Raw genomic sequence first — 27879 nt, forward strand, 5'->3', positions numbered from 1 at the left:
TTATATACTAAAAATTATCCTTATTTAATTATAACATATATTAAAAATTGTAAAACTTACACACAATAGATCAGTTCACCGTATTAATACTTATTAGTTCTGTTGTAAGGAATCTATATTATTTACATAATATTCATACTAACTCAGTCTACACATTCGTGCTGTTTGTAGTCCTTCGTAGTCCAGTCCAGTACAGTCCAGCATGTACTAGACCATAGTTAGGTTCCTAACTTGTTTTGAGATTGTCATACACCTAACAATACCCCAATAGCTATACATTTCATATTTGATTTTGAGGAGTTCCTTGGTGTATCTTCGAAGTACAAGGAACAATAACAACGAAAATAAAATGGGACCACCTTGGAGTTATGTTGAACCCAACGCAAAAAGAATCTTTAAAATCGGTTCATAAACAAAGACGTTATTCCGAACATACGTTAAAAACACATATATACAGACGAATTAAGAACTTCTTAAAAATCAGTTAGTAATGATATTTTTCATGATCTTTTACAGCTTAAAAATAACGTCTTTTAAATAACTGGTGAGAAATTTTGAGCCCTTTTACCAGAAATGCAACACAGCTATCGGAAGATATTGACAGGGATAACTTAATCAACAGTAATGACTAGAAAATGAAGTGTAACCAAGTTGGTGTGAGACGCAAGAAGCGCCACGATGCCCCCTGATGCCGGGGGAAACGGAAAGTTGGTGCGGCCTGGGCCGCGGTAGGGGGGACGGTTAGGGGGTCACGAGACCACGGTCGCTGGAGGGTGAAGGGGGGAGGGGGGGAAGGGCGGAAGGAGGGAGGGAGAGGGTCACGGAAGCGGACCCCTCGCAGACGTCAGCGTCGCGCCGCAGACACGCGGCGGCGGCAGGAACATGCAGCGCCGCGGAGAGGCAGGCGCTGACCCGCGGCGCGCGGTTCACGATGGCGCCTGAGCAGCTTCCGGTCACCGGGCTCAGGTGAGTCGCTGCACTCTTGCGTCCTTGCTGCCGCCCGAGTCGCGTCCGAGGGCTTTTTGCTAGCTACGTCGTCGAGGCCCAACTTACCACCTTTAATTTCTACGTCTCCAGCTTCTTCGCTGGGCATTGCTGAGTTGCTATTGGTCGCTGAAGTTCCAAAAAAAAAGCCGCCTAAAGAAATTGTTTAAAAACAGTAAAAAGTTATTTTACAGTTTAATTATGGTGAAACCAGCGTTAAAAACACACGAGTCAAGAATAAATACAAAAACTAATTGAAATACAATTAGCCGAGCTAGACGCAATGTTTTGACGCGAGCACGAACTCTTTTTTTTTTTGGCCATTGCTTGTTCATTCGCCTAATGTAATCGAGACTTGCAGCTTTCACTTTCAAAAAGGAAGACTTTTAATACATGTAAATACTATTATTGTCAGTTGGAGTAGGAGTACGCTAGGCTGTGCAGCTGAGGCAGGGACGTGTATCGCAAAGTGGCCTCAGTACCCGGATAAGCTGTAATGCGTATACTCGAGTGCTTGAGATGAACATGGGCTTGGGACTAAGCCAGTGTCCAGGGCCACTCTGGTACTCGCATCGAATGCGTGCTGCGTACTAGTATTAGAGTTTCAAGCTATTGCATCATATAAAGAGATACGTAAGTCTGCAATACACCTAAATCATAAATCTTTAATGGAACTGACATACGTAAACACTACACAAACAAGCAATAGGAAAACAACAGCGACTGCTCTTTGAATATCACTCTGAATGCTTGTACTTACGATCAAAATACAATCCAGTGACTTCAATTCAAGGACACATGCAAATGCTCTTAATTTTTATTCTGTAAAATTTATTAAATGATAATTGAAAGGCTTTTCACACTTTTGTTAGTCATGACTCTATTTGAAATATCTAATCATTTAATTAATAGAAATTTAGTTCCATTTTCATGAGTTTTGTTTCTTTTCTTTTACATAATACTGCTTCAAAACTGCTTCTTGATACTGAAAATGTATTCTATGCCTTAATACTTGCATATTTTTTGGTTTGCCATTTATTTTATTTTACCAAATGAGGCTTAACTTATTTCTAAAATGTAATTAGCTCGTTTACAAGCCGCACACAGTTGCCGTTAGAGGACTTAAACAAATTTTTAATGGGTTTTAAATAATATACAACAAAAGTTAGAGCACGATTGAAACGAAAATATTTGATGATTCGGTACAATTGTTGAAAACCTTAAAAGACAAAACGGCCGCGGTTTTAATGTTTTAGTGATCTAATTTTACTTTGAAGGAATTGAATTCGATAAAAATTTTAACGTGATCTCAAGCAAACTGTGATCGTGTGAAATGACCGTATCTCGCGCCTGGTCCAAAACCGACTGCAGAGTGAATATGGAGTAGCGGGCGCACGTTAGCAGCGCAGGATCAAAATTTACATCTTGTTCAGAAATATCTGTCAAACCACTTGACATGAGTTATGCCATTTGTGCAGTGCTTATTTTAGGAAATCTTATACCACTTCGCAGTCCGTCAATCATTGTATACTGAGTATAAATGCATTTAAAAAAAATAAAAAAATATTGTTTAAAATTGTAATAAAACATGGTTCGAAAAGTTTTTTTAATTTAATTATTAACGTTTATAATTAACTCTAAATTTATAACAGGTGGTATATATTGCTAAAGCTGACTTCAAATCGTTTGTAAATGTTAAAAAAAAATTAAAATAGAAATAAAGAAAGAAGTATCATTTACAATCTCTAATATTTTGGGACTTGTTTTGTCACAAAATGAAATGTTTTCATATCCTGCGTAGGCCTCTGTGCGCTAATGGATTTTGGAGTTAAGTGTAATTATTTAATAGTTTTCAATGCCTGTATTTATTTTTTGCAGGAAGACAATATTTTTTTTGACGAAAATACTTGCTACTGATTCTTTTTTCTTCCTTCTTCAGCCATCATTGACGATCTGAATGCTGAATGAGGAATGATTAGAATCCATAAATAGTGCCAGAAAGATTTATAACGCATCTCTTGGAACAACGAAAGTCACGCCATGACTTAAGTTTATCTTGGCGAACTTCACGCGTGTAAAATTGTACCGCAGCTCTAAAACACTACTGCCTGTTTAACAACGTCTGGGGCTACGTTTTTACGACTCAAACACAAAAACTCAACGCAGACACGCAACAGCAACTCAAGCCACGTTTATGAAAGTTGTCAACTCGCAGGATGTTGCCAACCATAAAATTTAAAACTTATAAATTGAGCATGGTGACGCTGTGGTAAAACATTAGACTTACATTTCGGAGGACCTGAGCTCTAATGTAGAAACAGCTACTGTAATGTTTTTTTATATGGTTTACCGAAAATATTTTGCAGCAAATGCTTGTTTGGTTCGTTACTGTAGGCACAGCATATCTGCTGGGCTGTGTTCCACGATGAATCCAAACACTCGTGAATGAGGAGCTTGTGTTCAATAACTAGTGTCTCTTCCGGTTTTTATTCCCCCCGCCCCACGTGACAGCATTTCATTCAGTGAAAGATCAGATAAAAGTAGAGAAGGGTCTTCAGCCCCTCAATTCCCACTACCCCTTAGATCCGCTTCTGGTCGTTGTGTGTGTTCGTCTCCAATGACGTCACTGTCGATGAGACGTAAAACCAACTATTAGACATAATATTATAGTGAATTTGCTACTGAAAATTAATTATATTGCCTTTGTATTATACATAAAATATAATAATGAAAATTCTCTGTCGAGTTCGTTAATGACAATATCCAACCAAAGGGGTAGATTGGGAAGGTTTTTTTAAAAACAGAAAAATCTTATAACTCCTATAATATGTCAAATATCACGTCCGTTTGAACGTTTTATAACTCGTAGGAGTACGCCAAAAATTTTGTCTAAATACATTTATTATGCGACCCAACATAACTGCAAGGGGTGGAAAAAACAAGGGTTGGAGGGGAAAAAAATTCATATCTCCCTTCGTATGCACACCATCGAATTCGTTAAAAATTTTTGGAAATCTTATAACTTATATCTAAAACTTTTGCCTGAAACATTTTTTGATAAGAATAAACCATTGCTGCAAGCGATTGAAAAACACAGGGTTAAAATTAAAAATCATTAATTATTTCCGTTCCACTGACACTATGAAATCATTTATAATTTATTGTAGAACTATAAATTATTATCTACAATTTTCGTCTGAAATAATTTTTTATATTATCAACCATTTCTGCAAGGAGTGGAAAAAAACAAGGTTGGAGGATAAATAAATTAATATATCCCTTCGTAGGCACACCATCGAATCCGTTCAAATTGTTTATAAATCTTATAATTTTTATCTAAAATGTGTCTGAAACTAAAATTGATAATATGAGCCATTACTGCAGGGATAAAAAAACAATGGTATTAAAAATGTACATAAAATCCGTACCATGTAGGTACACGATTAAATTTGTTCTAATATATTGCAAAACCATAAATTATCTACAACTTTCATCTGAAATAATTTTAATACGACCTACCATTACTACATGGGGTGAAATAAACAGGGGTCGAATAACAAAAAAATTCATAACTCCTTTAGTAGACACACTATCAAATCAGTTCTAATTGTTTGTAAACCCTACAAATATTATCTAAAACTTTAGTCTGAAGCTATTTCTCATACAACTTACCAATGTAAAGGGCGGATAAATAGGGTTTAAAAGGCAAAAGAAAATCATCATTTTTTTTGATAATACCCACTGTTATTGCAAGGGGTTTAAAAAACCTGGGGTTGGAATAAGAAAATAAATAAAACTTCCCTACCATCCACACTATTGAATCCATTCTTATTTTTGTTTAACTTTCTAAATATTGTCTAAAACTTTTGTTAAAATAAATTTTTATGTAACCAACCATTACTGCAAGGGGTGGAAATAACAAGGGTCGAAAGATAAGATAGTTATTACATTTTTAATAGATATAATAACAAATACGTTTTAAAATACAGTACACTCCCTATTATCCACGGGCGGATGATCCGTGGTGCGGATTATCCGCGCACGCTACGAAAAAATACAGTACATATGTAAATCTGTATTTTATTACAAGTGAGCAAATTTGAACTCTACTGATGAGTGTATTGTGTGCAGTATACAGTAAAACGCCACAGGCGAGCCTAGTGCGAAGGCGCAGATGACTCACGAAGCGGCTTTGCAACACATCGTCGGACTGCTTCACTATTTAGAGGAACAAGGCGATGATGCGCAGTTGGCTGAAAAATTTATGTTGCGAAAATTCAATCAAGAACTAAGAAAATATGTTTCCAAAGTAAGAAACAAAAGCAAGTGATTTTTTCAAAAAGTTGTAAATTTAAAGAGTTGTGCTTTTTTAATGTCTAATGAAGTCTCTGAGTACGTACAGTATGTACTGTATCCTTGTTACGAAGTAAGTACCGAGCACTTTTATGTTTACATCACTGAAATGTATTGTATGTCAATTATTCAGTAAAATACTAAGATTTTAGCGTCATTTAATATTCTTTACTGTTAATTGTAACTTTTACTGTACATAAATTCTTATATTTTTAAGTTGAAATTAATGTTTCCTTTTTTGTTTCCCATTTTCGGCTCTTTTGCGGATTATCCGCGATTTTCACTACCCGCGGTGGTCCTGCCACTTAATTTCGCGGATAATCTGGAGTGTACTGTAATGTAAAAATTCTTAAACATTATCTTAAACCTTTGACTGAAACAATTATTTTTGATGAAACGATTTATTACCCTAAAAACGAGGGTTGAAATTTAAAAAAATTCAAAACTTCTGTAGTATAAAATTTGTTCGAATTTATTTTGAACCAATTTTATATTATCCTAAAACTTCGTGTAAAGAAAATTTTATACCACCATGTTTTTACTGCAAGGGATGAAAAAGAGTTTTAGAAGGTAAACAAAATTGAATATCTACCTCAGTTGGCATAATATGACGTTTGTTCTAAGCTATTCAATAATGGATACATTGAGTTAAAAACATTCATAATATTTTCTCTGCATGAAAAATGAGAAAATGTTTAGGCAATCATTTTGTAATATTGGAAAACATAAAAATGTTATGTACACTAAATTCTTTAAATGTTCCAGAAGTTTATAGACGTTTCCAAAATATTTTCAAAAGAAATGTGTTCGAAATCCACCTACAGCTGTGCCGAAAGGAATGTTTTTCTTCGGAATGTTACATCTTCTGATGAACACGAATTGCAAAGCGAAACGCAATGAGTTGATTTTTGCCCTACACTTGCGCTGCGAACTGTACTTTGGATCATGCAGCCTTACATTTTACTTATTTTTCAGTTTGCGTTATTATTTGTCGATTGCGTAGTATATAAACATGGCCCAACTAAAACCTAACCAACCCTTACCTCTTAATTGTTTAAAAGAGTTTAAAGTTTTTGGCGTAAAGGCTGTGCCTGACAGCTACAGCCATTACTAATACTCCAAACATTCGTAAAACTATATTCATTCTTCTTCTTCTTTTAATTTTATATTTTCGTCATGTAAATTATTAATCAATTCTTTTGGTGTGAATTTTCACATATTTTAAAGAATACTAAACTGTACGTTTTATGGTTTATATAACAATAACTAACAAAAAGTGTTCATATTTGGATATACAGGTTGTTCCATAACTCAACGTCAAGCCTAAAAAAGTTCATAGGCCAGTTAATTACGGTTCTGATTTTAAAAAAATCAATTCAAAAAGTATCGTCATTTTGAGTTATCTGCATTGAGTTATCTGCATTTTTTCAAAAGTATTTAAATCCCCACTCTGCACCGAATTATTAGGTTTTGTGACAAAAAATGTTTGCTACGCAATCATAAATAATCCCACTGTTGATATATAACAATTAAAAATAAAATTAAACATGCCATAGGTCTACTACTCATGAAAAAAAAAATTTTACACGACTTATGCGGCAACAATTTTAAATCAAGTAACTTTGACTATTCACATTGTAAAAAATACATTGTTAATTTCAAATAACATGTTAAGTTCAAGTTCAAGTTGTATGACTATTTAAATTCACCCAAATAATTTTTTTTGCCTATAAACCGTAATTTTTTTCCTCTGAAAGTATTGAATTTTTTATTTTATTTTGAAATCTTATCAACGGTAGGCGGATTTTGTCGCTCACAGTATCTAATAATTTTGGATAAAAACCTTTGAAAATACACATACCTTTAACACAAAAAATAAATACACATTTTGCAATTTTTTTAAAATTCAGAACTATAATTAATTGGCCTACCAACTGTTCTCTGTTTGAGTCATGGGACACTATGTATACGTGAAAATAAACATACGATAGGTGTTAAACTATTTGTCCTATTTTTATCACTACAATGTAGTGCAATGACATAAAATTTATGTCATTGCAAAAGTGCATAATATTCGTCGGAGCCAATTTACGACGACGATTTATCTGCAAAAATACAAAAAAAAATGCATATTGACTAAATATAATTAAATGTGTGCTGTTAATGTGTCAGTAATTGAACAACACATCGTTATGCTAGTGCTATTCCCATTAGTTTTTTATTGTTAGTGTGCATTATAGCCGAGACGTCAAGACGATAGACTGGAAATTCATTGCATGCCTGTTCACTTAAACTTTATGAGTGTTTATTTTATGATTATAAAGTGATAACAATAGCAGGCTTATAATACAAAATTAATAAAAAAAACTTTTTAGGAAAAATATGTATTATACGTGTGTAAAGTTACTAAAAAATGTAGTAAAATTTACGTGCATTATTGGTACATTTTCTTGTGTATTGCATTTGTTAATTTACAAATCATAGATATAGTTTATCCTGAGTACATTTAAAATGATACCCAAAAACTGAAAAAAAATCACTTTGTTCACTAAGACACATAAGTCCCATTCACTTCAAATACAAAATATGCACACCATGCATGTTAAGGGCCATGTGTTAGCGTTGTGCATATGTGTACACAGAGAAAAAGGTTTGTTTGAATCAAACAAATATTTGATTATATATGGCGAAACAAATATTTACTTGGTGGAAAAAAATATTGTGTTACCACAACCAAACTCGGTTTTGTTGGGTCGACAGAATCTTTCCTACTACAAAATATTTGTTTGAATTAACACAATATATTTATTTCGCCGTATAAAAACAAATATTTTGTTGAGACAGTCAAACCTTCCTCTCAGTGTATACATGTAGGCCTATATGTAATACCTAACATCATGCCTGGTAAAACAGCCAAGAGACGCATTTGGCTGCGAATAATATTGTCGCGGGTTGAAATTTTGCAGGGTTGTTGAAATCAAATTTGGGGACTTTACTGACGGGACTCTGGGCTGGCTGCTCTGTACACTCGTCAGCGCAAGTGGCGTGACCATGTAATTGGGGCACGGGGCCGGCGCGGCGCGCTGCGGGCTTGCAGAATTTTGTTTGTTTGTTTGGCCGCACGCTGGCGCAGCTACGGGCCGCAGTTACTGGGGCGCGCTGTCGTAACAAGCCACGCGGTGTGGCCTGCACATCGGGGTAGAGGGGGGGTAGTCTTCCCAGATGTTCTAGTTAGTTGTTTAGTAAATTTGACTTCAATAACGAGCTTTTGTTATGCTAGGCGCGGCAGGGCGCGCGAATTTAAGCGCAAGTGATTGGTGACTCGGGGCTCACTCAGGCGGAGGCTATGCGTCTCACCTGTGGTCACGAGTTGTTAGTTCGTTCGTGATGTAGGAATTCAGGCTCACTCAGGCGGAGGCTATGCGTCTCACCTGTGGTCACGAGTTGTTAGTTCGTTCGTGATGTAGGAATTCAAGCTTTCGGGCGGAAGCTATGGTCGACGCCAGAGGCCACGAGTCGTTTAATTTAAGTTAGGTCATAATGTAGTCGTCAAGCTTTCGGGCGGAGGCTATGGCCCTCGTCAGGGGTCACGCGTCATAGTTTTTAAAATGTAATGTTCGTTCGGGATTTCAAGGGCAGGAGAGGCCCCTACGTTATTTTTTTAAAGTAATCTATCAAGAAAGGCTTTTCGGAAAATGTGAGTATGGACTTATCTTTGTTTTAATTTTAAGTATTAATTATGATTTGAGGTATTCGGAAGGACTAGGGAAGTGTTTAGTGAAGTTCTCTCATTCTCTCTCTTGTAAGGTCGTTCAATCGTTAAGGAAGTAAAGAGATTATTGTTTTAAATTGTAATCCTGCTATTTAAATGTTCTTTAAAATGATGTTGAGTATTTGACTTTAAGAATAAAATAATTTTAATTAAGTATTATGTTATTTTGCAAAATCTCCTTAGTTCAGCTCTCACCAGACATCCTGTACGGGATGACGAACCTATGATCCTAGGTACAGTAAAGTATTTTATGAAGTTAAGACTAGTTGATGCCAAGCGAGTTGTTTCTATGTAAAGAGCTACGATTCTCGCCCCCCCCCCCTCTGAAGGTGGATCGTGACAGAAATGGCGGTGGCACCGGCTAGGTGCACGTGACAGAAATGGTAGAGTTCGCCGGATAGGTTCTATTTCTGGAGAGAGAGAGAGGTAGATTTTTATGTTTATTATTAAGTTAGTTTCAGCTTCTGATAGCAGGTTATTAAGAGTTTACTTGAGGAGAGGATTACGGAATTTTAGTCTATAGTGGAGGAAGTCTTTGAGATTTTTTTTTTTGACGTAACAGATGTTTATTTGAGGATACTTGTAAGGATAAAGTTTATAGTGATAAGTTGTTTTAAGTCGTTGAATTTATTGTAGATTTATATCGGGGATTATTACGTGAGGAGAATACGTTATAAGTTAAATACTTAATAAAGATAATGCAAGTGGTTTAGTTTTATTAAAGTTAATTTAAGATTGTAGGTTAAGAGAATTATAATTTAAAATAAAGTTTTTTGTCGTAAATAGGAATTATTTTCAAGAGAAGTTGGTTTTGTTTTCGTGCGCGTAGGAGACGAGACGTACGAATTAAATCAGTCGAGGGAAGGATAAACGTTAGAAAGGAATTAAAGAGAAAACGAGAGTTTATGTAAAAGAGAGTTATAGAATTTATAGTGATGTTTTGTTTTAATTAGAAAAATGTTGAGAGTTGTTTCAGAACGACACGTCAGTGGACGTGGCAGAGTGAACACGTGACGGGGAGGTGCTGAGACCTAGCGGAGAACGGAGGAACCGCAAGCGAGGGTTGGCGCACCTGATGGAATTCGGTGACGTCACGGGCTCATAAGGAGACGTGGACGGCCGTGACCTTGTTTTGATCAGCTGTACGGTAACTTAGCGATAAGAAAATAGACTATTGGTTAAATAAATTTAAATTTAAGTGTGTTTTAGAAGAAGAGGAACTTTCAGTATGTAAGTAATTTATTTTAAGAAGTGTATGATGTATAGGCTAGAAGTGTTTCGTTGTAAGTTGTTTATGTTTTTGTTAGTTAAATTCTACCTCGGTTTTAAAAATATTTTTTTGGGATTTGTAAACATTATTAAGGAGGTACACTATAAAATCGATAAGCATTGAGAAAAGTGGGAAGGATAGTTTTTGTGTGTAGAGGGAATTTACTCCAAAAGAACAGAGAGACAAAATTAATGTTTTCTTTAAGGCGAGGGACCCTAAGGTGAGGTGTTGTGTCCCTGGGAAGAAAGGGAATTGTAGCGCAGACCATAGGAGATGGGCTGACTACGGAATTAAGGGTCAGGAGAATCCTGAGAGTTGTGAGTAGTTTGGGGCAGGAGTTCCCCATGGTAGTACCGAAGTGGCTATCCTGTATGGGATAGGGTACCATTTCAATGAAGTTTGTTGGTGGGGTTAGAATCCCTTGTTGTGTAGTGGGCCTATAGCAGATAGGCACTACAGTGAAATTTTTGGTTATTTTGTGAGGTAAATTCCCTGGAGGTTAAGTAAGATTGGATTCAGTTAGGAAGGAGGGAAATGAGAAACATTGCTGTAGAGAGTTAGTGTACTTGCCTAATGTGAAATTGAATTTTAATAAATTAATTAATGAGAAAGTTTTTCTGGTCAAATAATAATGGAAGGGAATTAATTAATTTTTTTGAGTAAGGTGTTTTAAGTAATGAAATAAAATAATGTGAAGAAGTTTGAATAATTGGGGAGGAATTTCTTTAAGAGTTTAGATAATTGTTTTTGAATTTATTGAGATATTCAGCCAGTGGAGTTTGAGTATGAGAGATACAGTGAGATCTCAAGGAAATTGGTTGTTTATTAATTAGGACGAATGAGATTTTATGATTTAGAGTCAGTAAGCATAGTTAAATTTACGACATAATATTTGTTGACAGTTTACAGTTATTAAGGAGAAAACAGAGTAATCTATTTATTTTTATTTTAAGGGTTTGAAGATAAGATTATGAATTTTTTTTTTGAAAGTTTCTTGGGCATGTTTGAATAATTTTTATTTGGATTTTAAGAAATTACAGAGAAAATTTAATTGATTTACATTAGTTTGGAAGTATGGAGGTTTAGTGTTCGATTAGCCCTAACTTGATGGTCGGATCCCAAAAGAATGCCGTAAAACCGATAGCCAATTGAGAGGAATGCGGTAGGCGCTTGTGTAGAGAGGGGTTGTGGGAAAGCTCCTTGGGACTGATGGCAGATCAGGGGCCCTAAATAGTGTGTGATGCTGTAAAACCAGTGCAGAGAAAGCCTGGTATGCTTAAATTTTTGGGCACAGGTTAGGTAAACCTGGGGTTCCATGGGATTTAGTCATGTTAGCTGCTGTGAGACATTAAGATTTCCAGGCTCCATAGTAAATTCAATGTAAATTTTTGTTTTCTTAAAATAATAAATTTGTTTTTAATTTTTTTGAGATATTTGATTTGGAACAGTGAATACAGACCCCGAGGAATAAGAGTTGTCATGCTGTGAGAGGAGAAGGTGGTAGGCCTAAAAGGGTACAGGCACCACAGAGGTTATTTGTATTGCATAATTTAAATATAAGGAAACTTGAGAATTTGAAATTTTGTTGTTGGTTTGTACACCCATAAGAAGAGTATAGGCAGAATTTTTATTGTTATGAGATGTCTAATTTAATTGAAAAGAAGAAAGTTTAAAGATGCAAGGTAACATTATTATTGTAATAATTGAAAGAGATTAAGAGGTAGAGAGAAATAGGCAGTTTTTGTTTGTAAGTACTAAAGTTTACATATAGAAATTTAGTAACTAAGAATGAATAATAAGTTAAGTCTAGTGTAAAAGTTTTTTTTAAGTTTGTTAAGTTAAGAGTCACAAGTAAATTTTTTTTTAGAGAGAATGTCTTTGATAGGAAGTATTAGAAACTTATGGGAATTTTAGGGTAACATAAATAATGTAGGTAATGAATAATAAATAGATGGTAGGTCTTAAGTTAGGATTAACATTTGAAGCAGAATTTAATTAAGAAGAAGGAAAATAAATAGGCCTAATGAAAAGAACAAAAAAGGATTTTATGGTAAAGCATTTTTTTTAAGTAATAAACAATGAATAATAATGTTGTTTCAGGGTAATGTGTACTAATAATACAATTTTTTTTTAGGACCAAAGAACAGGAATTATGTAATTTAAATTAACATGTATTTTTGAAACTGTTACAGATTCCTTAAGATGAGCTGAGCAGCAGTCCAGTTTACAAGATGACAAGAGTTCGAGAGACAAGATACAAGATCACTGAAACAAGAGCCAAGACTGAAGATTCAAGAGAAGAGAAAGCTGGCAGCCATGGACTTACAAGTGGAGATTAATAAGGTCATGTAAAGTTTTATTTTTTTTTATGGAAGACAGTAACTGGAGTTTTTTTTTGTTATAAACATTATTTACAGAACTTTTTAGGTTATAGTAATGTAATGGAACTAGTGAGTTGTGGTAGCTGTCAAAAAGAACTAATACCTTAAGTTTAATTTTTAAAGTTAATTTTCTTAATTTACAGAGGGATTAGTAGTTTTTTTTAAACCTTATTTAGGTTGGAATTTAAATACAATAGCTTATTATAAATGTGTACGAACAGTTCAAGTTCACAGTACTGATAGGTAGGTCAGATGATCTTATTGATTTTGATGATTTGTTGTTTTGAGTTGATTTTTAAGTGTTGTGAATTAGACAATGAAATAGTTCTGAAAACTTAAATTATTTCAAGCTAAGAAATAGTAAATTTAATTGTAACTCGAAGGACACCAGAATTTACTTTTTTTTGAATTAGTAATGTTTGAAAATTTTATACTTTACAAGAAAGGTTATAAACAAACAGATCGGATGGAACAAGGATGCAGTAAATCACAATTTCATTTAGAATTATTGATTAGCTTTTGAGGTTATGAAGTAAAAGTAATTATAGTTTAAAAGTTTGAATAAAAAAAAATGTTTTTTTTTATTTGTTTGAAATAGAAAGTTTAAAAGTTAATTAGTCATGATCTAGGTGGGTGATGGGGTGGGAATTGGCCACTCTTTTTCCCTATAACCTCCCTAACATGGCCTTCTATTACAACTAACAGAAATAAAGAAGAAGAAAAATTAAGAATTATTAGTTAGAATGTTTCTTTCATGAAGATACCTGATGAACTTTTACTGTTTGGAAGAATAGAAGCAAGGTTAGTCAGATATTTTTACTCAGAAGAAGAAGAAGATAAAGCAGTTTTATGACTCGACAAGCCAGAGATTGGTGTTTCCCCTCTGCGCTTCTATTGACTACGTTGTTTACTCTCATGGGATAGCTGGTTCGGCACCATGGAGAGAGATTGGTGGGCATTGTGGTTGCCCCCAGAAGAAAAGAAGAGTAGAAGAGGTTATGGGTGGGTCATGTGAACTGACCTTCAACCCAGTTACTTCGTGGGGACTATTTGCTGTATAGAGAAGATCAAGACTCAAGAGTTAGGGAAAATCATTGGAGGTCATGTTTCCCTTCCTTAAGTTTTTCCTATCAAATTATTTGCCTGATTAGATTATGCTAAGGGTGGGATACTTTATGTTAGCAGTTGAATTAATTAATTTTATTTTTTTGTGTGTTTGCATCCTTGCCCATCGATTGCAGTTTAGTAGTTAGTTTTGTATTTGTCAGGCGTGATGGGAATGCCTGTTGATGATGTTTCAGAATTGTAATCTGTTCGTGATGAGGATGGCACAACTCCGAAGCAGATGTGGGGAGAAGTTGTGAGCTGCCCTGGAAGCCAGTCCAGTAGCTGTTGGAGTTGAGTGGTGTTTGCTGATGGCCAGCCCAGGGAGCTACTCTTCTCGACAACACTGACTTCGAGGAGTTGCACCAACCTTCACGAGATAAGAGTTTAATTAATTGAAACACTGTAAGGACACTTAATTTTTTTTGAAGAACGAAAGAAGTATGGTAATAAACGGAAACTGAAAAAAAAATAATAATAATTATCAAGAATTTGCACATTGTTTAACGAATACTGAGAAACTAAGAACAGTAATTTAATTTGTAAAGAGAGCTTCACTAACAGAACAATTTTTTTTGAATTGAGAACTCGAGCCTCTGAAGGTTCCTGTGAGAACAAACCAGATAAAAGTTTTACATTTAATTTTATGAATACTTGTTGTTTTAAAATAAATCTTATGCAGAATCTAGATGTATGTTCAGACAGCAAGGAACTAAGAAAATTATTATTTTTGTGAAATGAGGAATTTATAGTTATGGTTTAATGGAAAAAGACAATTTGTAATTTTGAGGTAGCTCGATGGGGCTCGAGCTCTGTGAGGGGAGGGTTATGTCGCGGGTTGAAATTTTGCAGGGTTGTTGAAATCAAATTTGGGGACTTTACTGACGGGACTCTGGGCTGGCTGCTCTGTACACTCGTCAGCGCAAGTGGCGTGACCATGTAATTGGGGCACGGGGCCGGCGCGGCGCGCTGCGGGCTTGCAGAATTTTGTTTGTTTGTTTGGCCGCACGCTGGCGCAGCTACGGGCCGCAGTTACTGGGGCGCGCTGTCGTAACAAGCCACGCGGTGTGGCCTGCACATCGGGGTAGAGGGGGGGTAGTCTTCCCAGATGTTCTAGTTAGTTGTTTAGTAAATTTGACTTCAATAACGAGCTTTTGTTATGCTAGGCGCGGCAGGGCGCGCGAATTTAAGCGCAAGTGATTGGTGACTCGGGGCTCACTCAGGCGGAGGCTATGCGTCTCACCTGTGGTCACGAGTTGTTAGTTCGTTCGTGATGTAGGAATTCAGGCTCACTCAGGCGGAGGCTATGCGTCTCACCTGTGGTCACGAGTTGTTAGTTCGTTCGTGATGTAGGAATTCAAGCTTTCGGGCGGAAGCTATGGTCGACGCCAGAGGCCACGAGTCGTTTAATTTAAGTTAGGTCATAATGTAGTCGTCAAGCTTTCGGGCGGAGGCTATGGCCCTCGTCAGGGGTCACGCGTCATAGTTTTTAAAATGTAATGTTCGTTCGGGATTTCAAGGGCAGGAGAGGCCCCTACGTTATTTTTTTAAAGTAATCTATCAAGAAAGGCTTTTCGGAAAATGTGAGTATGGACTTATCTTTGTTTTAATTTTAAGTATTAATTATGATTTGAGGTATTCGGAAGGACTAGGGAAGTGTTTAGTGAAGTTCTCTCATTCTCTCTCTTGTAAGGTCGTTCAATCGTTAAGGAAGTAAAGAGATTATTGTTTTAAATTGTAATCCTGCTATTTAAATGTTCTTTAAAATGATGTTGAGTATTTGACTTTAAGAATAAAATAATTTTAATTAAGTATTATGTTATTTTGCAAAATCTCCTTAGTTCAGCTCTCACCAGACATCCTGTACGGGATGACGAACCTATGATCCTAGGTACAGTAAAGTATTTTATGAAGTTAAGACTAGTTGATGCCAAGCGAGTTGTTTCTATGTAAAGAGCTACGATTCTCGCCCCCCCCCCCCTCTGAAGGTGGATCGTGACAGAAATGGCGGTGGCACCGGCTAGGTGCACGTGACAATATACTTTTATAATCAACAACATACGACTCAACAGACGTGAACTAGAGTAATGCTGTTGGTAGTAGATCATACATTCATACATTTCGAAAGTCATTGCCATAAAGTATCTCGACGAACCGTCCACACGCACTTCACAGTGGATTACAGGTTAAGGCAACCGCGTTACTTCAAGTTATTTTGCGTGTTTGTGGCACATTAGCGTCGGATCGCTTAGGGCGATACTGGCTTGCTCGTCAAACGCCCCGTCGCCTTTACGCACAGGCCTCTGGTTTGGCGTGCGAGCGCTTTGTCGTGCTGCATGCAACTGTAGGATTTAAACAACAACCCTTCAATTTTCTGAAGAAAATGCTTTAAACAAAGTTTTGTGAAGTCACCTACAGCATAGTGTTCGTGTTTTATGGACCAATATCCACGTTTTCTGGTACACATATTAGTATAGGAAAAGTCTCTTCTCAAGATCTCCAAAACCGATGGTTGAAATAACAATTATGGTTTGAATGTTTTATTCCGAAGTGGTCTGACTTTATTTTCCTACGAGATTATCTATTGCTACACTATGTTTAGTAGTATTCTTTCAGAATGTACTGGAACGTTGAAACGCAGTTCGTACCCACGTTGATGAGCCCCTTAAAGCGGTGCTGAAGCCAAGAAATATTTAAAACATAATTTACAGCGCAAAATATATGTATATAGAAACCTTAAACCGTTTCCAGAATTTATAAATACTCATATCTAAAAGAATAACATTTTAATTTTTTGAATCAAAAAATATTTTCATAAGAAACACTTTTAAATGTAAAATTATCTATACTAATATTATAAAGCTGAAGAGTTTGTTGCTTGTTTGTTTGAACGCGCTAATCTCAGGAACCACTGGTCCAATTTGAAAAATTCTTTCAGTGTTGGATAGTACATTTTTCAAGGAAGGCTATAGGCTATATTATATTATAAATAACATTAGGGATCCTTACTAAAAGTTCAATTTAGAATCAAATGCGTTGGAGGGGGTTAGATACAACATGCAGTACACGTACAAAGTGTGTGTTGACAATGCCGCAGGCGCTAGAAGTTTATTTCATATTGCCTATTAACATTGTTGCCACGCACTAGATGCCTTATCATTCTTAATTTTCCCATACAAGTAAAAAAAACACCCGTGTGATATTAACAACGAAGCAATCAGTACCCTCATAAGAGTTCAATTAGTATTTAAATACTTTTTATCACTTTAAATCGCAAACCTAAACTATTATTTTTTTTCCTCTCTCTGTGTTTAATTTTTTTTCTTTTACTAGAATTATTTTTATTATTTTTAATTAATTTTCATTTTTCGGACCATCAATAATTTTCCTCTCCCGTTACAATTCTGACAAGGACTTGTACTATATATAATTTCAAAATTCCATCGCTTAGGGAGTTTAAAAGGGGTGAATTCTGTTTTATAATAACACATCATAGAAGGTAAAGGCTCGTACACACTGCGCTGACGTTTCGTGTTAACACGTGTTTACACGTGTCATCACATCACGTCAGATTGCGACATAACACGACATAACACGGCAAAGTGTGCACATTGATCTGATACTGTCAGATGACGTGTTGATACGGAACAGGGTGCACGGTTTTGTGAAAGGTAGTTTAAATGGCTGAAATCACTGTACTTATGGATGAACTTGATGAAGAAGATTGTGCAGTAGCAGTATGCATCATGTTAAATCAAAAAAAGAAAATAGAGTGGGTGCATCCTATAAACGCAGACAGGCCAATTGTTGGCGAATTTCATCATTTGATGCCTCAACTACTGGACGATGAGGAGAGGTTCTTAATGTACTACCGCATGACGAAAAATGAGTTTTATAAGCTACTAAATTTGGTAGCTCCAAAACTGAGGCAGTGTGACACTCAGCTGATAAGGAGTGTATCAGTTGAAGAACGACTCGCTGTGTGTTTAAGGTAAGAAAAACAATGTAATGTTGAAATATTTAATGTGTATGCATACACATAATGAATCACTTTATACACTTACAAGTTATGAATGAAAGTATCAATACCCGTCTGGGACGTACCATATTCGGTACTGTAGTTCGCTGGTCTGAGACATGCATTGGTGTCAACTTCATTTTCGGAAGGGGGCACATCACATGAACCAATGTGTGCAGACGAATGAGATGTAGGAGAGTAATGAGTACTAGTACTATAGCTTCTTTGCGAACGCTGAATTTCACGTAACTCAGCCTGAAAAATAACATTACCAATTTGCATTTTCACTCTAGCTTGTTTCTCGCGAGAAAGCCGCTTGACAGTTCCAGCCAAACTTAAAAAATACATGTCTGTCTCGTCATGGGGATTATTTGTTTGTTGAGTAAGTGCCGCGGCACTGGACAAATACTGAGACCTAACGCGACTGTTTTCTTTCATAACTTTGACAATGTCCTTAAGGGGTGAGTCATTCGGAGGTTTCTTCTTTCTTTGATGCACATTCGTGTGTGGAGGATTGTTGACGGACGTTTGTGGCGTTGAAGGTGGCTGAACAGGGTTTGTAACGGTCTGAAGAGTGCTTTGAGAAATGTATTCTGTGGTGGGTATATCCTGCGAATTGTCCATGATTTCATCACGCGAAATGTGCGGCTCATCAACAGACACACCTTCACGAATACTATCTTCTTCTGTTCTTTGTGTCAAATTAATAGCATCATCTTCATTTCCAATTGAAGCGGAACTGCCAAGTGTACTGCAACAATCGTTACAAAACCATAGCATAAGCAAATTATTATATGAATTATAAGTAACAATGAATACTAACGCTTGTTTTTTACCTGATCTAAATGATTAACTGGACATTCGTAATTCCAAATTGAAATCAGTGGAATGTATACTGTAGGCCTGGTTCCTGTAGTCCTTATTGTTGAAAACGTACAACAACTCGTACGTACGCAGAAGTTCTATTAGCTGCTCTTCCATACTCGCGTCTGACGCATAACACGTCTGACAAAAATTTGTTGTGACGCGTGTAATGACGTGTTATGACGCGCTCCGCGTCAGCTTACGCAATAACACATCATAACACGTCACATCACAACAATGTGCGCACTCCCATATACAAGTCATGACGACTTTTTTCTGCAACACGTGCTAACATGTGTTTACACGTGTTAATGCGTGTTAACACGAAACGTCAGCGCAGTGTGTACGAGCCTTAAGTCATAGGGTTTGTGTCATTCCTCTATGTCCGCCACACGGTCATATACGTCCTATCCTTCTCCTTGGCTAAACCCATCCGAGTGAATCTCGCGGCTGCTAGCGAAATAAAGGTGCTAATAACAGTTTAGTTTAAAATTTCATCATAGATGGCGTTTCCTTGCATTTGTAACGCGTTTTGTGCGTCCGTTACGTCTTGCCCAGGGGTTACCTGCCTTCCCATAAAACGAAGCTGAAAATTGGTGTCCCGGTTTTGCTGATGCGTAGTTTTGATGCACCGAGATTGTGCAATCAATGGAACTTTAAAATCAAAATTTCCAGTTTTTAAAGTGTATGTCATATAAATTTGAAACTCGGTAGTGACGTTCCTTATATTATGATGTGTTTAGCCCGGGCAACGCCGAGTACTTCAGCTAGTCCTAAATAAATTACCGGGTATGACTAAGGCAAACTATTTTTTGATGTTAACCCATTTTATATAATATGAAGGTCGACAAGAAAATATCATTCTTAGAAGACATCTGTATTAAAATAAAAATTTGTATGTAAAATTACAAATGTATAGTACTTTATCTCGTTCAGTAAAATTACTTTTTCGGAACCTTGGACTTAACGTTGTTCTGTTTTGGTTGTGAAAACCTCGTAGAAGGACTTACATAAGAAACTGGCTCTTACTGAGCTTACTGATATGTGATTTCGCTACGAAACACATTATTACACGAAGATATCATATAAATAGCATTTAAGGTCTATAATATATTTTTACTTACATGTCATATACAAAATACAAGTTGGGAATGCGTTCAATTATTATGAATCTAACGGCGAAATGAGCGTTTCATGTTAAGTTTTGGTCACACATCCGTTTTATTTAACACATGGACGTAGTTTTTAAAATCCCAAGCAGGAACGTCCACTTTGTTGAAACGCAAAGGCGAGAGTGAAGCACATAAGTTGTGCGACGTCAATTATCATCTCGATATGCTCACACACACATTTAGCGTTCTCGGTGGATCGTGACCGGCTAATGCGCTACGCTTATGTGGCGAGGGACGTGGGTTCGAATCCAACGACCCGGCATGGCTCAAAACTGTGTCTGGCGGGTGGATCTCCCGTCGCCCAGGCTCGGTATCACACGCGATTTTGGTTTCTTTTCACGATTTCACATATTTTCTTTTATTTAAGGGCTATTTCTAAAACATTTACTCGACATCTCCCTTGTATTTGTTGTTCTGCTACAAATATTTCCAACAAATATTCACTTAGTGTATAATATCGCACAAGTGATGTTTATTCGGAAGACTTGCGCGCCCTTTTACAACCATAATATTACATTACGTGAATTACTGTTGGAATTATTCGTGGCAAGAACAACAAATGCAAGGAAGGTGAGTAGTTAAAATTTTAGAGATAGCCATTTAAAACACGTAATCAACATGGCGTGTGAGACCTAGTCTTCAGACTCCGTGTATAATCGTGTGAAGTGTAAACGTTTCCCAAGTAAAAAGAGAAAAAAATTCAATTCGGCCTACCTTGAGCCAAGCGGGGCCCTATAGCGCGACCTACGGCAGGGAACTGGCGGTGAGGATGGGCATGACTGTTCCCAGATGACGCAGCAGCTGGACCAACAGGGGACGGCCGTCACCGCTGAGCTCCACGCCCTCCAAGGCCGCCACGCGGCGAGAATGGGAGATGACGCGCGGATGGGTAGTCAGACAGATTCCCAGCTCCTACTTTAGAAGTAAGTAACTCTATTGAAAAAAAAAATATCTTATGAAAATTATTTGAAGTAATATTTGAAATTTCTCGAGCCCTAGTTTCAAAATAAATTCATACAATTCGTGGCAAATGTTTAAATACATTGCATACAAGCCGTAGAATTACTATAAAATTTGAAAATCACAACAACAAAAGTTGTCATTTTTCTTTTCTCTCTGTGGGTCCATAAATCCGGTAACTTATTTTTAGAGTCTCAAAAACATATGTAAAAACGTAAATAAATGTTGATTTAATTATATAATATTGTATTTAAAAAAAGTGAATTTATCGTTGTATTCGCTTTATGCCAGCCAAATAATTCCTTAACTTTAAAGGTTAAGCATGTGTTACACGGAACTTGCGTTCTTTTTTTGAAGTGGAGTCGAACCAGAAACCTCGTTGTCTGAATGTTGAAGCTGACACAATTTTGACCACGAAAGTTACCAGCGTCACAGGAGAAGATAATAAATAAACCGGTTTTTCTTGCAAAACTTTTCTGAGAAAATTACTTGCCGTAAAGCCGTGCGTACTTTTTACGTTTCCCAGGCTCGTTGGTTTACTTAGCTCGTTCTAGCTCAGAGTACTGGGGCATTGAGGCCAGAGTCCTTGTAGCAGCAGTCTTCGAGCGTGACTAACAACTTGAAGATGTCTGCTAAAAGGAATGCCAAGACGTCGAGAACGTTATCATTTCCACTGACATGCCTTCAACCAGATGTCAAGAATCAGTTACTACTGCTTGTACTAATAAACAGTATAGCTACCTCTTACGTAGGCTTTACGAATTTCCAGGTTTGGCATCCCGACAGTTGCTTGAATGTGTGTGCTGTTTTAAAGTTTATAAAACATTGTCATTGTTTAAACAATATCCACTATTATGTTGGTCTTCGTAATAGTATATCATTAATATGATTGATGTTTAAACATCTATGTTCTCGGTTTACGGCATTTGGTGGGAGTAAATTTGTGAATTAAACGGAAGTCGATTGGAACGGAAATGTGTGAACACGGTGCTGCTATCTGTGGAAGTCTCATATATCTAGAAAAGATGGCGGACCCACAGTTTAAATCCGAATAAATTGGTTTCGTGAACATCGCAGAATTTACACCGAACATAGGTAAATAAATAAAAAGGTTTTAATATTACAACTATTATTTAATACGTTATGTTATATTTATATTCATAAAAAGAAAACTTAAAAAATACACATTACAATTTTAACAATACTTGGTTAACATTGAAATGTATCAAAAGCGCAGCCTTCGTAATACTGTAAAAACAGAGAAATTGTTAGCCTACATATATATTTGACCCCATGATGAATAAAAGAATTTCGTGATGAAATTTATACTGTTATAATTTAGGCTAGATTTCAGACCCCAAGTTATTGTGTTAACTGTATTGGAATTAGAATTTACTGTATTCCGCTCCACATTGATGGGCCATCTGTAATTTAATTTATTAATTTTTTTGGGATGTTAATGAATGGGTGGTATCTAGTATCAGGTCAACGTGAAGGAATATCATACGGGATTATAAATTTACCACATTTAAATTCATCATAGTTTATTAAGTAATATTATAGAAAATAAGAAAAAATGATAACTTTGATAACTCAAAATTTTATACAAAATTTCCTAGCACGCGAGGACCCATTGATACCGATATCTAATTCCAGTAATGTTCAGGGTTAAATTGAATTGCATGAGCCTCTAGCTAATAAATAAGTTATTAGTAAGAAAATAATCCGGCTTAGTTCAGGGGAGGGCAGTTGAAACTGCGTTACTCTTGGACTTCTGATCTCGTCCTCAGATTTCCAGGATATACGAGTAGTCTTGCTGTGAAAGAAAGTCTAAACTACGATCCAGTAGAAATACTGATGACGACAGCTACAGTTGACGCCATTCCAGGTGTGCTGAAAAATCTTTAGATTGGACAGGTCTCACCAGCGCAGACAGGAACTGCAGCATGAAGATGATCGGAAGTCTTGCAACACACACACACACAATGGCGAATATTCGCCTGACGCGGTAGTAAAATTAATTGCGAAATGCGACTCCCTATAGTCTGTATGACGAAGAATCAGACTTCTTTCACTTAAGACTTGCAAAAATAACTAATTACGCATTAGCCACGTATCTTCTTGTCCTCTGCGCGCAATTCCCGAACCTAGGAACTCTCACACGCACAGAGAACGTCCATTCGCTCCGCAGTCCAAAACTTAAGTCCCTCGTTCATTCCGGAAATGGCCGATCAGCGAGCATCTAAGCTAGGAAGAATAATTAAACAACCTCTTTTCTTACCTGGCGAGAATTCAATACTCGAAGACCATAGCTAACAGTGCCTACATGCGAAGTCAGTAATAAACGGAACAATACATCTCGAATAAATGTTCAACAAAGAAGAATAACATCCCAAATATTAATGTCAACTGAACTATGGAATATCTCTGGGTCGTCGCACCACGTACAACTTAGCATTTACATACATTACATAAAAATGTATAGTTACTCTTACTTAGATCACATAATACTTACACATAAAGCTAAGATACAACAATAATTATTATAAACATGTAAACATGTCCAAATGTTTACACTGTTAAATCTTAAATGTCAAATAAACTTAATAAGGTAAATGTTTGTTTGTAGGAAGTACCTACAGACTTTTTTTATTTTATTTAGACAAAAACAAATATACATACATATACCTAATCTTATAATGTATGTTTGAAAACATTTCAGGTTAATTTTGTTTTAATGTATCTATTGCACTGCAACTTTTAGTTCGAAAAATCCATAAAAGATATCACTGCGTTCGCAATGCTTTAAAGAACCAACCAAAGGTTAAATATCTTTGAGGCTATGTTTGTTCCAACACAATTTTTGGCTTATAAATTAGAGGTATTTTTAAAGTTTTAATTATATCTTGTTATGACTATTCAAGTTCACAAAATATATTCCAGGATAGTTTCACTATCACAAAGTTTACTTTGAAACACCAATAAACTTAGTACAGCCCCCGATGTTGGCGAAAGTTAATATATACGAGTGAAAGTTGCCACATGTGGGTCTGCCATCTTGATGCCTTCGGCTCGTGGCTATATCAGTTTCTGAATACATGCGCATTGGATTTTTAACCAGTTAAATTTCCGTTTTTAATGCGCACTTATTTCATTTCATTTCTGGTGCATACTAAAATTTCATTCTCAACGTACCTAAAGAAATATAACTTCAGATGATGATTCCGGCCTAGAGGAAAATGTCACAGGTTCAGCGTTGAGGCATTTACAAGCGACGCTTTCGGTACTCCTGCTATTCGGCTAGCCCTTAAAAATCAATAGTACCATCTTGTTAAACAGAATTGTAGTTATATTTTTTAAGATGTAAACAATTTTTACCGTTTTTCCCTTAAATTAATTCTTTCGTTTATTTATCACGCTTGGCATTATTTTAAAAAAATTCTACGTTAGATTTGGTTTACAAGTTTTGTATTATAAGTTTATTTGCAACATGAGAACACACGAATTTGCTCGTTACCGAGTTTAGATGTGAGGGTAATGGTATGTAATAACGCCAATCTGTTCAAAATTCTATATTACTTTGAAATTTAAGTTTATTTTAAAGTAATTTTATGCGTGTGTGAACACCAACAATAATACCTTATGTTTAGATTTTGAAATATTTGAGCGAATAATGTTATTTGTATTAACAAATAGTATTAAAAGCATAGTGGCGTTATTGCATACCTATTAGCTTCAATAAAGTGATATTACAAAATACTTCTTAATATAATATTTAAACAAATTATACTCTTACAGATTATTTGTTAATTACTAAAATCGACCTAGATCTGTTTCGATAGAGATGATGGGGCAGTCTATTCACTGTCATATTCAGTGCAGATATCACAAATACCAGTTTTGGATACGAATCCTGCACGACAATTTTCGTGGAACCAACGACTGCATTTTCTGCATTGAACCCAGCTTACTTTTTTCATCATCAAATCACCACAATAATTGCTGGGATCTGTACTAGAAACTATGTTGCTGGTTTCCTGTGGACTTGGAGAGATTAAAGTTGATAAAATCGGTTTATACATAGCAGGAAATGAATATTTTTGTGTTACTATTGCGTGTACCGTCTTAGGAATTCTTGTACTGGGTTGCGTTCTTTTCATTTCTGGTGTCTATTAATTTTCTGAATGAGGACGTTTTGCGGTTTTAGGCACTGAGGGTGATCGGGAAGTTCCATCAGCAGCACTTACAGTGGGGTTGAGGTCACTCGAATGTTGTAATTTCCTGAAAGTGTGCTAGGAGCGAATGCAGTGGGTGGAATACTGTTATGATTAAATGGATGTATTCCTGTGGCGCGGAATGAGTAAACAGTATTATTAAACCAATTGGAGGTTTCCAATAGGTTGACCAGAATTCGCTCTTCGAATTGTGTCTACCACTTCTGCCCAGTAAACTTTTAAAGCTTTACAAAATCCTTTATCCAAGGGTTGAATCTCACGACTGCAATAAGCAAGCAAAATCAAAAGTTGAATTCCAAGTGATTCGGCTGTATCCAAAACACTGAGGTCTTGGTGGCTTGGATGCCCATCCAGGATCAGAAGAACATTTTCCTGTAGACGATGGTTGTTAAAGAGTTGAAGTCAATTTGGTTTGCATGTAGCCTGTTCAGTCATTGCAAAAACTTGTCTCGTGGAAGGCTATCCCCACACTCCAATTTTTATTTTTGCCTTTAAAAATTATGAAAGTTGTATTCCAGTTAGTACTTGTAGCATTTACACAGCCTACAACAGACACTGTATCTCTTTTCTAGGCATTTTTTGCTGCATATACATTTTTGCTTCTCTTCTCGGTAAGGACTTTCTAAGGAGAGTCGTAGCACAACTGCAGGCTAATCTCATCATCATTATAAATAAGTTGTAGGGCTTTTTACAAGTTCATTTCCAAAATGGTATCTTGTAAAAGTGTGAAATATCGTCCTACTGTTTCTTTGTTGAAACACATCAACCTACCGTAGATGAGAGGTTCAGGAGTTCTCATAGACAACTCAGGGTGACGAAGCAAGAACGCTTTAAAAAACTATCTTCTCCTAGATTTCTCACCACGAAACTGATTTTTTAGTGTTATTTTAGCACAGTAATTATAAACTTCCTCACAAACTCGCTTTATTGTTAAACTAAAACCAACTGCTTGCATCTTTTTTATTCAACAAACGAGATTATCTTCTTGTCTAGTGTCAAAGTTCTGTCCCGTCCGAGTTTCTTAAAACAGCTGTTACGTAACAAATGTTCACGTAATGTTCTTCTAAGAACATTAGTTTCCTTAACAGATGTTGCTTCATTAAATCCCTGCCTAACGAGCTGTACCGCCCTGAGTAGCTGATTCTGAGTCCAGTTGCCGCGAATCCCTTGTGATTTGTATAGCCCCATTTTCCGCTAAATTTAAAATAATATAATAATATATAAAATAATTTTATGTGGTAGCGGGTTTTGATTTAGGTTAAGTCTCTGGGTTAAAGTCTAGTACAAGGAAATGGTGTCAATTTATCTTGGCTTGAGTTCGTCTTTACATAATTCTTTTAGAGTCAGTAGTAGTAGTAGTAGTAGTAGTAATAGTGGTGGTGATAGTGATGGTGGTGGTATTGGTGGTGATGGTAGTGTTAGTGGTTGTGGTAATTGTAGTGGTGGTAGTAGTAGTAGTAGGTAGTAGTAGAAGTAGTATTCCTCCTGTAAATATTACAAAACAATATTGTATTTTAAGTTATGTTGCATTTTAAACAAAAAAAGTAAAAAAAAAATAGTTTTGTAATCACGGTACTCTTTGGATTCCAGAGAGAAAACAAGGGTTTAATAGAATCATTAGCTAACTTTCAATTAAAAATTTTCATTTCAATTAAAAGTACTTAATTTATTTATCACCTAGTTAGAACAAAACCATGATATTCGTGAATAAGATAATAAAAAAAGGGTTCAAAAAGTTCATTTGTGTAATATTTCAACGAAAACTATTTTTGAAATTTAATTTTCCTATACGTTAATTAATGTGGTAATTAAGTCATTATGAATAGCTTGACGTTGTATCGTATCATTCATACAAAACTGATGGCATCGACTGATTTTCGTCTTGCGTGAACGGTTCCAACAGTGCCTACGATTTTTAATAATACACTGTCGAAATAAGCTGATCGAAACGACACATTGATGTCTTGACATTTGGTCTAAAAAAAAAAAAAAACCTGTACAGCTGTTAAAATTATGTGTATTAAGTAGTAATTTGGCGCAATGTATGTATGTACAAGAGACTAAATTCAATCATGCAAAATCCTATGCGATTTTATAACCTCAAAATAACGTGCCAACTTCGTGCGCCATGAAATATGTTTTTTTTTTTGTCAGTTCTAGTGGAAAATAAGCTGGTAAATGCACCACCCGCATTCTTGTTACCTAGCATATTGCATGCACACTTTACCCCGATATCATTTCATGGTGACTGTATCGTCCTTGGCGCTTGCTTGCTTGCACGGTTCACGATCAAGTTTAAAGCCCTGACCGAATCCAAATAAACAGTCATGTACTTGTGACCCCGCGAACTTTACTTGCACTTGTGGTGCACCGGAGCAGATGTGTTTATGTTTGGCCTCTACAAATAGTAAAAGTCCAAAAAACCTGTTAACATTTTTTAAATTTTAATATTTTATTCTAGCAAACAATATGAGATTAAAATAGTAAATTTTTACACATAACTAAAAACACTTGAATGTATGGAAAACTACTTAATTTTCTACTTCCGTTTCTTAAATTACGATCATTAAAATTTATTATGTACCTGGTTTTTTTTAGTTCTTCCTTTATAAACATGCTAAAATAATATTTATTTTGACATGTTAATATTGTTGAATAATTAAGTGGAAATGATTTTACGAAACTTTTTATTGCTAAAGTGTTCTGTTAAATATAACCTACAAAATATTTCCCAAAATTATGACGTTTATTTAATTGCAACTATGC

At 35.9% G+C, this 27879-nt stretch overlaps 1 protein-coding gene across 1 annotated transcript in view; it reads left to right on the forward strand.

Moving 5' to 3' along the window:
- The first annotated feature begins 861 nt into the window (after positions 1 to 861).
- LOC134530687 (galactose-3-O-sulfotransferase 4-like) overlaps positions 862 to 27879 on the forward strand; it is a 77773-nt gene continuing 50755 nt past the window's right edge. Inside the window, exons 1-2 of the mRNA XM_063365751.1 lie at positions 862 to 966; positions 20708 to 20841. Of these exons, the coding sequence (XP_063221821.1) occupies positions 20793 to 20841 (49 nt within the window). The 5' untranslated portion in view covers positions 862 to 966; positions 20708 to 20792. The remainder of the gene's footprint in view (positions 967 to 20707; positions 20842 to 27879) is intronic.

This window comes from Bacillus rossius, chromosome 3 (genome assembly GCF_032445375.1).
Source record: "Bacillus rossius redtenbacheri isolate Brsri chromosome 3, Brsri_v3, whole genome shotgun sequence".
In the NCBI taxonomy this organism is placed as follows: domain Eukaryota; kingdom Metazoa; phylum Arthropoda; class Insecta; order Phasmatodea; family Bacillidae; genus Bacillus; species Bacillus rossius.